The following is a 13,378-nucleotide window of genomic DNA, read 5'->3' as shown; positions in this document are numbered from 1 at the left end:
CTGGACTCGGCCCACTGCCAAAGTGGCAGTTTATTTGATTATCTCCAATTCCCGTGAGCTTTCTCCTGGCTACTCTTCAAATTTTATCTTACTAAATTGTTACTTCTTTCAAAATAATAAACCTTCGAATTTCACCAGAAATAACCAAAGTATATGTGAGACCATGAATAAGATTAGCCACATTAATAGTAATTAAGTTTGATATTTGACGCAATTACCTCAGAACTATGAGATGAGTTTGATTACCATCAATTAAGTTTTTTTCTATGTGCACTAACATATATTGACTTAGGTGATTTAGCACCTCTTCCCTTATGTAAGATATCGCTTTCAAATTTTGCGAATAGATGATGATATTTTATTAAAAGAAATTTACCCCTTAACGAGCTAATCCGATTCTAATTGGAATTAGTTAAATATATTTTGAATTTTTCAATACCAAGTAAAAGTTTTTCTCCTCTTTGTTAAGAACTTGATGGACCTCGAAATTATAGTCCCGTACTCCATCCACTCTCTAATTTTGAAAAGCCGTCGATCTCCCTTTAAAGGGATTATGGAAGTTCTGAAAGGAGTGTCAAAATAATCTATTTTCATTATAAGGTAATTTATTAAATAATCAAAATTCAAGATCTTTTTTCTTATTACAGAGAGGTGCTAATTAAGGCTTACTAAAGGATTAAAGGAAGAGAAATAAAAGGGATAAGAAAGAACTGAATAAAAAAACCTTTTGATTTTTTCTTTTTGTAGGTATACGTATATTGGAATTAAGAAGCTTTTGAATTTTTAGGCGGTAGTATATGCTGCTACACGACATCCTTTAAAAATAAAAATTGTCCAGGTCAATATGTGAAATATGTGTCTTTGTTAAATTTTGTGTAATTAACACCACATAAAGATATGTTTAATTGTTTATATATCTATAGGAAAGAACGCGGCAAAAGGACATTGCCTCACGAGCCGTGAAAGCAATACTATATGGAGACAAAAGTTGTATGGAACGATCAACGTGAATTGGTTCAAATGATTCGGCACTTATTCTCTTTAAATTAAGTTCTTGAATTCAAGTCTTGTGAATAAAAAAAATCTACGCTATGAGAATTTTACCTTTTAGTATATTGACTCGGCTCGAATTGAATTAGTCAAGGTCCATTAAATTTTCGAATACCAAAATATACAAATATATATATATATATATATATATATATATATAAATGCATGCAACAACTTCGTATTAAATAATCTGAAAATTAGTTAACATAAAAGCCATGGAAAAGCCACAACCACCATTATGTAATCAAGTATTGTGCATAACATATCTATATATATATATATATATATATACATATATCATCTACTACTTTATATTACAAGATTAAAAAAAAATTATTTTTTAAACAACAACGCTCAAGACATATATATACATATATATATATATCGAACTCTTATTGACTTGTAACATATCGTATATCGTATATCAGATACCGATGGCGTAACTTTTTTCTGAAGTTCAATTAAAGCAGGAGAATCTGTCGAGTTGTTACTAATGAGGACCTATTAAATAGCAAGTAGTTACTTGTATTTTATAAGGTATAGTAGTGTTTTCAATATGATGCATAACCTAATAACTTATTAGATTATGCATATATAAGGTGTTAATTATGTTCAACATAATATATCTTTATCTCATCCAATCTATAAAATGTTTTATTATTTTTAAACTACAAACTTATAAGCAAATAGTCTCTTTTTTTTTTTGGGGAGCAAAACTTCATATAAATATAAATAGTTCTAGAGCTGACAAAAACCAATAATATGAAGAGCATTTGAATCCATGTCTTCTATGTCTGACCCATGTCAGTTTCAGTTCTTCCTAGTGCCAGCTACTAAATATGTTCTACCAAACGCTGCCAATCAAGAACAAGAATATTTTCCCTTCTGTCTGCTCCTCATCAGTACCAATTTCTCTTAATGTAAAAGCAGATAAGTGATTAAAAATCCTATCTTTTAGCGAGATCACTTGTCTTATATATCATACCAACGAATTTTTATTTGGATAGCGGACAAGAAAAGGCTAACGAATTTGATTAAACAACACTACTCTGTTATTGGGTTTGTTTAGGTATATTCACCAAATGGAGGGTAGACCTAATTCAAAACCACACACCCGACAACACCAATGAAAGAAGAAATCTTATGATTAGTGCAGCAGTGCTGGTCTATCCAGTACAATAAAACTCAGTTACGATTAACGGTCGTGATTACTTATGTATAGACAGGTTGAAACCAATCGAGCTGGTACATTTTCATGATAAAGAGTTCGTCGCGGGAACACAGGAAGGCGCAATTGATTAATATAGATAGGGTGCACGGTTGGGTTCGGATGATCAGATAAAAATCTGGAATTGGAACCTTTTAGGTGGAGACTCAAGACGACTCAATATCGGACTTGAGCAAAGCCAATTATCGCGTGTGGGCCAGCTTTGACAAGTCTTAAGAAGTCCTTGAGTTGCTATGTGCTGACACCAAATACTAACCATTCAATTCAATACGAGGGCAGTGGAGAAGTATGGACTCCAACTTTATTAGTTTGTTTAGATTGCGGGTGATGGAGGGTAATGGAAGATTTTTATAACTCATCCCTCCATAACTCATAACTCGTTATAACTCATCCCTCCATAATCTATCATAACTCGCAATCCAAACTACTACTAAGATGCATTTGGTTCATTGTCAAATAAGATTACTAGCAATCTACATTATCACTAAAACAGATTATTCTCAATTAAATTACCGGTAATTAATGTGAAATGACAATATTTGCCATATAGGATATAACCATCGGATTAGTCCCTATCTATATTACTCATTAGCAAAACTCAACTCATATTTCACTGTACTTAGCCTTTTATTTTCCTTTGCTAGATTTATAAATTTTCCTTATAATAAGAAGGAAAGAATTTAGTTTTTGGTTATGCAACTCCTTATCAAGGTTCAAATTCCTTTAAGGTGGCATTTGGTGGATTGCTGGTAATTAAATTACCGAGAATTTACATTTTCTCGAGATAGATTACCATCATTTAAATTACCAGTAATCTATATTGCTATGTTTGGCGTCCAATTAATATTACTGATCATTTTATTTTATAATATTTGATTTTATAATAAATTTCTAAAAATTATTGACACACTTCCTAAAATGCCTAACCACCATTTTCCATCTCCTTCCTCCTGTCTGTAGCAACACCACAATCGCATCCAAGAAACCAAAAAGCCATAGCCGCCCCCTACTAGCACCTCCTGCATCTCTCTTCCACGCCTTCATGTCGAAATCAGTTCCACTCCGATGCTCTTCGCCACTCCTCTACCATCAGCAGCTTCGATCTTTTCTTTTTTGTTTGAAGAGAAGAGGCTACGTCCTTATTGTTGACGAATTCGCAGCCCTTGTTGCGGCTAAATCAAAGCACAGAGCTCCGATTTGGGGGAGAGGCTGCGATTTCGAAGTCCTAAAACTCAAGTTCCATCATTAAAAAAAAACGGAAATTGAAACTCGAAATTTGGGTTTGTAGAGTGGAGAAAGAAGAAGATGGGGAATGGGATGACCGCGATGGTGGTTGGAGGCGGTGCTGGTGTCTGGCGCGACAGCGACGTTGGGATGGTGGCGGTGCTAGGATGGCAACTGTGTTGGCTGGGATGGCCATGGTGAATCGGTAATGGCAATCCACTTAGACACCCTCCATGGGGCTATCCACATTACCATTTTGGTGAAGTGGATTGCCAGATTACTGGTAATGTGTGTTAGCCAAACAAGACAATATGTGAGCTCATGCAATTCAAAAGACACATTTTCGGTAATCTAGATAGATTATTTCATACCAAACGCCTCCTAAGATCAAGTTGTAGAACTATTTCTGTGAATTCCTAGGCTGAATGTGGATGATCTACTATTGACTGGCTCAGACGGTCGTGGATTGGTCGAGATAGGTACAAGCTGGCTCGGATATCACCGAACTACATTTTTAAAAAATAATAATAATAAAATTCGGTAACTCATGTTTGTGAAATTATGCCTCCTTCCCCACTCCAGCAATTAAAAATCATTATTGAGTCCAATGCCCCAAATCAATGTAAAGATGCAGTAGATTTACAAATCTGAATTGCATATGCTGCACGGATCAACAACTTTCGAGGGCTCTTAAAATTTTGCAGACACTTCAATCACCTGGAAGGTAAGGTCGATTTTTTCATATGGCGATCCCAATAATATCACGAAAGAGAAAATCAAGAATGTCTTCTTGTGAATATGGAAAATGTGAAATCCTCAATATAAGTCCAAGGATTTTCAGGCGAGCCAATCCGCATACGCCATCTCTGAACGTATGAATAACATGAACTTGCCAATCTCCAGCCAGTATATCCCAAATCAGAAGCACCAATGCTGACATACGAGGACTGCAACCACAATCTTCTGTTACTAGTCATCTAACTTGACCCGAGTCCACTTTTACTGTAATGTAACGGTGCCCAAGGGCCCAAGCCAATTCGAGGCCAGCCTTGAGACCCCAGAGCTCCGTGACTACTGCCGTGGCAAGGCCAAGGTAAGACTGATTAACTCAAAGGCAATCTTCAGAACCCGGAAGTACAAATTAACTAGTCCACATCACGAACTCCAAGAAGCCTGAATTTTACAGAATTATTCTCACAATCACGTTGGACTATGTCGTTCTAGTTACATTGGCTCTCCTCTAGATTTACTATCTCCCGATAAGCATGTTCTTGTGTTGGTTGATTACATAGAGGTACATGAAAGCAGTGTCACAAGCCTGCAAGTTAAATTTATGAATCCGTGGAAGCAATAAAATTCGACAGGGTACTGCTGATTTATCCACATGATCATGCTAGCAGGTACATGGAGTCTATACGAACCCGAATATTCTTGGTCATCCATCACACTTTGATTGTTTGCTAACCCTGCAAAACCGTGTAAAAGTCGGCGATACAGAAGACAAAGTAAGTCCGTCTAGCCAAAGGTTTTGTCCTGATAATCCAAACTCTTTTGATTGCTACGAGGGAAGAACAAAAAAGAAGTTGGATCTTGTAATAGACTGGAGAAAGTCCAATGGCTTTTCTTGAGCATTAACAGCCCAATATGACGATATTCTCTCCGAGTCCAGACGATCTGAGCGGGCTGTTAACTTAGCGGACATACTTCCACCTGCCGAACTCCAAGTCTCCAAACCGCGCATGGAGAGTACTTGGGTCGGGTCGGTCTCATTTTCGATTGTTTTCCGCACAAGTTTTTTACAATTGTTTTAAACGCATAAGAGGAGCGAATAGGAGATGATGAAGTTGAAGATGCAGAAGAACGAATATTCAGACGTCTTTTCTCTATGGAAAATCGAACTCATGCATGGTGAAGTTTGTAGGAAAAACTTTTCAGGTTTGTGAACTTATCCGTTTATAGGGTCCATGATTTGATGGACCGACGGTGTGGATGCAATCAGTAATACGTATATAATCTAATCATAAGAACGTGACCCATTAGTAAATTGAACCTTCGTGATCATGGTTCTCAGTTAACAGACTTTACAGAGTATGATTCAAAATCTACTAAAAGCATCTCGTGATTATGGTCAAGTAAACGGATTAGTCTCATCTAATAAACTGCCAATCTCACCGAAGAAAAATTGCACTGCAACGTGCGGGCCCATCTGGTCCGATCCAGTTCGAATGGCGGGCCTCACCACAACAGTTCTAATTTCTAACTCGTGTCTTCCGAGTTGAGCAGACTGCGCGGCTCGTCCCTCAAACCTCGCGACCAGCCCGTCACGATGTCCCGCCTCCAATGGCCTCTTCTCTAGTCTCTAAGTACTTCACTTCCCTTCTCCTCTCCGCCGGCCCTCACCTTCGGACCGCCGCCGCGCGTGCTGCCATGAGCTCTCAGCGCGTCCTCCAGCTGAAGCTCGACCCGCTCACCGGCAACTCCGAGTGGGTCGTCATCGACGAAGAGGACGACGGCGACGGAGCAGCTACGCAGGACTTCCAGAAATTGCTCCTCGCCACGACGTCGTACCTCGACATGCTCAACGACTCTTACCGGAACAGATGCTTCCGCGAAGCCATTGACAAGGCCGTCACCAAGCCCTGTCACGTTCTCGACATCGGGTGAGTGCTCGCTGTCAATCACGTTCTTGCAATCGACAGCTGATTTGTTTGATCTTTTGGTCGTGATACTCTGTTCGTATATCGAATTCGAGCTTATTTAGCTATCGGTTAGCCAAGCTGTTGTCACTGGCGCCAAAATCTATGGCACATTCAGTTCAAAGTGAGGTGTAGGAATAAGGGCCGGCGGTTGCGCTTCTCTGTCACCGTGGTCTAACGCCTGATATTGAAGTTACCTTGACGCTTTAGAGTGTTCAGAAATGTCTTGTTGCCTCGGAAGCAAGATAACGAGTTTAATGATACTAAGCTTATGCACTCAGTTAATTTTGATCCTGTGATTGTGTTCAAATATGACTTAGCGTTCGCGAGCATCAGATAAATGCATAGCTTTCAGTTATGATAAATTTTGCATTATTGCATAAGGGATTTATTGTAGCATTCCACTAATACAGCACAATAACCTTGGTCGAATTTGATCCCCACTGAGAGGACAGATCTACTGGCATCATGCGAAGATAAAGTCAGCATTTCCATCCTAGATAGAGTAATTTGGCACCCATTATATTGTTAAAAGTGGCTGATTGAACTGAACTCTGGTGATGCGCCCATGTGAAATGTCTGTTTTGGATTGCATCGTCGTTTCTGATAAATTTGCTAGACGTGAACTGCAGTGCTGGAACTGGCTTGTTATCGATGATGGCTGCTCGGGCAATGACGTTGAGTGACATGCCTGGCCCTAATTCCAAGGGAATGGTAACAGCATGTGAGTCTTACCTACCAATGGTAAAGCTGATGAGGAAGGTTGTGCACATCAATGGCATGGGAAGGAAGATCAGTATAATCAACAAGAGGTCTGATGAAGTCCGGGTTGGTGTTGATATTGATTCACGTGCAGATGTCCTTGTGAGTATTCATATTTTCATGCTTTCATTTCTTTGATCTTTGCATTACATCCCTACGTATATCTTCCCTGCACCATATAAGATCACCTCGAGAAAATGAGACAACCACTCTGCAAGATAATTTAAATCTGGTGCCACTTACATGTTATGGTAAATTTGATGCTGGAAGCATGACGAGAAAGTGAAAGAGGCAACCTCAGTATCAATATGTCAACAATTATATACGTATACTCTGGGTTATTCAGTTCCACTTTGGACCCTCAGCACAGGAGAAAGCTATTGCTTCTTGATTTAAGTTACATAAATATGTAGATTCTCTGGGGCCTTCATCTGTTCTTCCTAATTAATGAGCCTCTCTAGTTTTAAGCGCAGGTTAGTGAAATACTTGATTCTGAGTTGCTAGGCGAGGGGCTGATACCAACCTTACAGCATGCACATGACATGCTTTTGGTGGAAAATCCATTGTCAGTACCATACAAAGCTACCGTATTTGGTCAGGTACATGAGCAGGATTTTCTGTACGTCTATGTGCTTCTTAATGATCATTTCACCCTGCTGATTTCTGAGAAATTTTATTTAACTTTGCAAACATAATTGTTCCTATCTTGTTCCCAACCGTAGCCCGCACTAAATTTGGTATTCCCGATGATTAAACAATTCCAGTTTTTCTTTTGATGTTCGAGAGTTTATTGTTGTTTTCCATTGGATATTAGTTGGAAGGTGTTTCTTCCAGCATATTTCTAACGACTCAAAATTTCAAAAATCCTTCATGTTACAGTCAGGAAAATTTCAGTCTTCTGTAGAATCATGATTCCGTGATCCTTGTCACGTGTCAAGAGGCTTTTACTAATGGATGGTTAAAAGGCTAAAAAAGGTCTTTCCAGAAGACCCTGAGAAGTTCTTAATTTTGCTTTTGGGATTTGGCAGTTGGTTGAATGTAAATATCTGCAGAAGCTGCATAACTTATATGGTTATGAAAATGAAACTTCGGACGGCATCCATCTGGTACCAGCGGGGTTGGATACCATTGTAAGTGTGAAAAGGCAACAATATCCCATGCATTGTGATGCAATTGCAAAAGAAATGAAGCTGGTAAGAACAATGTCTGTTATCACTAGTTTCTTTGGAAAATAAATTCTTTAAATTACCACTCAATGTAGAATTCATCCAGCTCTCGGAACCCTTCAGAGTTTTCGAATTTGACTTCTGGAGAAGGCCAGAGAGTTGCAGGGAAGCTGCAGTCTGCGTAAAGGCAAATTGTGATGGTCAAGCCCATGCTCTAGTTTCATGGTAATTTTTGAAGCGAGTGCATGTTCTTTACCTATTCATTTCCTCTCTCTTATCATCGATGGATTTTCTTGTGAACTCCGGCATTTAGGTGGGAACTTCAGCTTGACTGTGAAGGTTCAATCTTTTACACTACTGCTCCTGGGTGGGTTTCTTCCCAGGATAAGTCAAGTGAGTTGTAATACATTCCTTGCTAGAGATGGCATTTTTAATACATCATTTTCACTTGGAGACGATCACTATTAGGAAATTCTTGAGTCATCTACATTTTCATACTTATGATGTCCTGAGTCTAATCAGATGCTAGAAGTTGGTGCGACCACTGGAAACAGTGTGTTTGGTTCATCCCCGGAAGGGGGTTGCCCTTGTCCATGGACAAAGATGTTCCCATACTCGCCATCCATAGTGAAACCACCATTTCATATCAGCTTGAAGCTGATTGCAAGTATACCGTGGGAGATGTTCATATCACACTATCCCCAGAAAGAATGGCCATTTATGGAGACTGTGAATGGAGGCGTTCCATGCTAAAAGCCATGCAGAATGCAGTATGATTCCTCTGTAGTTCCTTTTTTCCCCCTCTTTTGTTTATTTGTTATGCTTAAGTCTGATCACGTCGTTTAACTGCTTGAGAATTTCTTGGTTTTTGACAATGTTGCTTATCATTATTCTAATCAAATTTGTGCAGTTGCAGAGAAGAGTTCCCTCTTTATGCATTGTGGCTGATGATAGCATTTTCTTGGCACTTTTGGTAGCTCATCTTTCACAAGAATCACATGTAATGGCATTCTTTCCTGGTCTGCGAGATGAAGGTACAAGTTATTTGCAAGCTGTTGCTGGTGCAAATGGATTCACAATGGATCGTGTGGAAGTACTTAAGAAGAGATCATTGAACCTGACTATGCATGAGACTCACGATAAAGAGGTAAATATCAATTCCTGCGTCTATGCCAGGTCTCAAATATGTTTCTCTATGTCAGAACCAGGAGGCAGTGATCTTATAGGGACAATGTCGTCAATTGCAATATACTCTCCCTTGAAATGTACTGTCCTTATTTGTCTTCATTCACCATTGCATAGCTGATTGATTTATGATCTATTCTATATTCCGATATGACTTGAATATGCAGTTAAAGAATATATAGATTACAATATTAATCATGTTCATTATGCCCTGCAGGTGGACCTACTGATTGCAGAGCCATTTTATTTTGGAAATGAAGGCATGCTCCCATGGCAAAACCTTCGTTTTTGGTGTGTAGTTTGATTTCAGTTTCTTATCTCTCGGTGCTACTTTCTCAAAGTACTTGATTATCTCCTTTCGTAGCATGTGAAAAAATGATCAGAAAGATAGAGAAAGCCCTCAAAGCAAAATCCCTCTTCCACAATTCCCATGGGGGATCAAGAGAGATACAACAGACTCATATATATTTGAATAATTTTCTCACTTCTCTCTGCCAAGAAACAACCCTTAGGTCATAATTCTTCCCATTTCTTGAAGTTCTGAATGGCCTGCATTTTCTGATGAGTGAGGCAAACATGGAAGCGATGAAGTATACGGGTTGTAGACTTGGAAATTGCTTTCAAGGAGTGAATTTTATCATGCCATCATCAACACAAAGTTGTTTTGATAGCGGTCTCTGTTCAGAATAAATACTGCGTACCTAATACCCTTATTGGAAAATTTTCCTATCGGAACTTTATCAGATCAAAATCAAAACAGCATTTTTCTTGGTTCCCCGTTCAAAAGAAATAATGCAAATCTAATATCCGTATTGGAATATTTGCCAGACCGTGAAGTCTTTGTACTTAGTGCTTTTATATAAGTTGAAAGGATATGGCTGATTTACCACGTTTTGATATTGAATGTCTTAGGAAGGAAAAGAGTCAGCTCAATTCTGTACTTTCCAAAGATGCCGTGGTAATGCCTTGTAAGGGAATATTGAAAGTTTGTGCCATGTCTCTCCCAGTAAGTTTTGCTCTTTTCTTTTTGTCAAAATAATTAAGCTGGTGTTAACATACCTCTTTGGATGAGATCGTGAGTTTTTTCTTGTTTTTTAATAATTAGTGGTCAATAACCTGTGCAGGATCTTTGGAACAGCCGCCGTTCTTTAGATAAGATTGAAGGTTTTGATCATTCTGTTGTAAATACCACTTTAGGAGCCTGTGGTGATGCGGCAGAAGATAGCCCGTGCCTCCCTTTTTTTGTCTGGCAGTGTGGGGAGGTTAAGGTATTACAACAGAAGTTCTAGTAGATATGACCAAAATTGATGTGAACCTTATTCTCAGCAAATAAATTGTCCTTTCAGGAACTCAGCAAGGCACTTAGAGTCATGGAATTTGATTTCTCAAGGGATATACATCCATGTTATGGGAAGACTAAGGTTAGGGCCTTCCTAATGCCGGGGGAACATTTTTGTTTCGTGATTTTGATCTCGTGATTAACCTCTAATAAATACACTCCTTGTTGAGGAGTTGTTGCTTCCGGCTGTCTTCAAGTTTGATTTCCCAGCGTGCATTTCAAACTTCCACCCTAGTTTTTGGACAAACATAAGTTGCAGTTCGCAGACAAACAGTGATGGTTGTCAGTCCTAGATAATGGATCTCGTGACCTTTCACTTGCATCGTATTCGCTATTAACATGTGAGGTTTATAGCTGATTTCCTCATATTGCAGTGAGTTAAACACTTCACTCTCATTTATGTGTTAGTTGATATTTATGCAATTAGAAGCTCATAGTAAATAACTCCAGCTCCAATATCAGTATTCAAAATAAATGATAGAGCACGACTTACTAGAAGGTGACCCTTTGACATTTATAATTTAGAGCTGACAGCTGAAGTGGAATCATAGGTATCAGTATAGACTTAAACATCTGATGGCCAATAATTTCTTGTGCAGGTTGAGTTTAGTGAAGCTGGAACGTGCCATGGGTTTGTTTTCTGGATAGATTGGGTGATGGATGCGGAAGATTCCGTCGTGATATCGACCGGACCAGGTACAACTTACGCTTTGTCTCGAGTCTCTTGACACCTTATAGAATAAAACTGCAGCCACTTGTGTAATCACAGTTACTTGCTGCGTTTGGTTTCAAAGTGAGATTTTAAAATTAGATTTTGATTTTGAAAAAGAATGGTATAAATGGGGCTTACCCTTTGACTTTGTATAAGTTATTTTGTTTTGTTGTGGGTAGAATTAAGTTAAAGTAGTGAAACCAAACAGGCCAACTATCCAAACGGTGTTTTGGCACAAAACCAGTGGCCTTAACTAGCAACGAATTACAATGGTCTGTTGTGTGCAGGGGAGAGATACTGGAAACAGGGGGTGAAGCTTCTACCGAAGCCCGAGGTAGTTGAGAAGCGTGGATCGGGAAGTCCAGACAGAACTTCTTCTCTGGTGATGGAGGTATCTTTTGACCCATCAAACGGTCAGCTCTCAATCAAGCACACCTCATCCTAGAGGTCAGCATGTTCTATGGCCTCTTGGGTCTTGTATTCCCTCATCTTCTAGTCCTTACTGCCGGAGATTTTTCACAAGAATCACCGGTATTTGGACACTTAGCAGTGAAGATTTGCAAAGTTTGACATGATTTGGCGCGACACATTTCTGAGGTGGGGTCATGCGAAAAGGACCTCCACGCAGTGATTGTAGGCTTATTCTGATCTCTGAGGTGTTAATTGGCTCAGATAATCAAAGGTCGTTAGTGGGGTTATCCTACTAGATAGGGAATCGATCCCGTTTGAAGCCGGTGAGTCAAGGCGGGATCCAATCAAAAGCTAAAAGAGATGTTTGTTGGCCCATGAAAAACCATTCTTTCCTGGGACCAATGAAGCCAAAGAATTGGCCATCACAATCATCTTTTGCTCCGTCTTCCCTTCCACCTGTTCCTCCTCGTCTTATATGACAAGCTCACCGCATGTCTGGTCGGTTTCTGCTTGGACGCCCTGGTTGAGAGTTAAAAATATCTGAGAAAATATCGATCGTCCATTAATTGGTAATAATCAGAGACACCTTTGCTTGATGATGTAACATGAACCACTGATGCAATCCCCAACCACGTCCCTAAATATATATACCAAGAACAGATCACAGTTCTCCTATGGATGGTCCCACGTATGCACATACACGCCTTGAACCAAACGAGAAATATTTAGATATTGTTTGGGAATGGAATTAAGTCTGATTTAATTTGATTTAGTTTGGTTTGAGGAAATACAGATAAAAGTAGTTGGGAAAAGTACATGAGATAATTTGAAAAAGAAGATAAAAAAGTAATGACTGTATTGTTGAATTGAAGAAAAAAAGTATTGAAATTGAGGAAAAAAATATTGAATAGTTAAGAAAAATTTAGTATTGAAAAATTAATTATAATGGTATGTAAGAAAAGTACGAGAGATAATTTAAAGAAAAAGATTTAAAAAAAAGATAATAATTGTGTTGTTAGAGAAAAGTAAATAAAGTTAAGTCGAATTAAATTTTATTGTCCAATATAATATTAATTTTTTTATCCTTTTGGTGTATTACATATATTTGAAATGTCCGTGGCAGTCATGAAAATATTTCTGGAACCAAACGCACAACTCCTCCCCTGATGAACCCACGTATATACATAAAGCTCTAACTTGATAATTATAATTACAAATCAACGAAATTGATGATCTTGAGCACAACTGTGAGGTGGTTGATCGGTATTGTCTTTAGATAATCTCATCAACCGTCATGCCTTTTTTTTTTTTTTTTCTTTGTTCGGACATCTCGAGCATTATCCATCAGCAACCGACCAGACTGTTCTTTATTCCCCGAGGCAGGGCATTGAACTTCCCGGAGGTTCCATGTAACGGCCCCTGCCGCACTGTTTGCTGCTTGAGAGACGATTAACCGGTACTCCCTCACGATGTCGTGAAGGACTGATCATCTGATTCCTCCACTTAGACAGACTCTAGGTAGTAGTCCCATCGCGCGCTCCGAATTTTTACTGGTTTTTCTTCATCCACGTATCGATGCGTGGAAGACCCGTCTAAGAATCAGAT

At 38.9% G+C, this 13,378-nt stretch overlaps 1 protein-coding gene across 1 annotated transcript; it reads left to right on the top strand.

The window, feature by feature from the left end:
- The first annotated feature begins 5,759 nt into the window (after positions 1–5,759).
- Positions 5,760–12,285, top strand: LOC116192449 (protein arginine N-methyltransferase 7). The gene is made up of 14 exons (XM_031521002.1): positions 5,760–6,162; positions 6,831–7,062; positions 7,434–7,559; positions 7,989–8,153; positions 8,233–8,351; positions 8,440–8,519; positions 8,649–8,896; positions 9,037–9,273; positions 9,529–9,602; positions 10,224–10,317; positions 10,436–10,579; positions 10,658–10,732; positions 11,250–11,346; positions 11,650–12,285. The coding sequence occupies exons 1-14, from the start codon at positions 5,843–5,845 to the stop codon at positions 11,805–11,807; spliced, it is 2,169 nt and encodes a 722-aa protein (XP_031376862.1). The 5' UTR covers positions 5,760–5,842; the 3' UTR covers positions 11,808–12,285.
- Positions 12,286–13,378: the final 1,093 nt, after the last annotated feature.

Source organism: Punica granatum, chromosome 1, assembly GCF_007655135.1.
Source record: "Punica granatum isolate Tunisia-2019 chromosome 1, ASM765513v2, whole genome shotgun sequence".
Classification (NCBI taxonomy): domain Eukaryota; kingdom Viridiplantae; phylum Streptophyta; class Magnoliopsida; order Myrtales; family Lythraceae; genus Punica; species Punica granatum.
This window is presented reverse-complemented; position numbering and strand designations above follow the sequence as displayed.

Bases quoted from the DNA above. Each gene is read 5' to 3' on its own strand.
- LOC116192449 (XM_031521002.1), top strand. From the start codon at position 5,843: ATGGCCTCTTCTCTAGTCTCTAAGTACTTCACTTCCCTTCTCCTCTCC. The intron at 8,352-8,439 runs GTAATTTTTGAA...TCCGGCATTTAG, and splicing joins GCCCATGCTCTAGTTTCATG to GTGGGAACTTCAGCTTGACT. The intron at 10,318-10,435 runs GTAAGTTTTGCT...TAACCTGTGCAG, and splicing joins TTTGTGCCATGTCTCTCCCA to GATCTTTGGAACAGCCGCCG.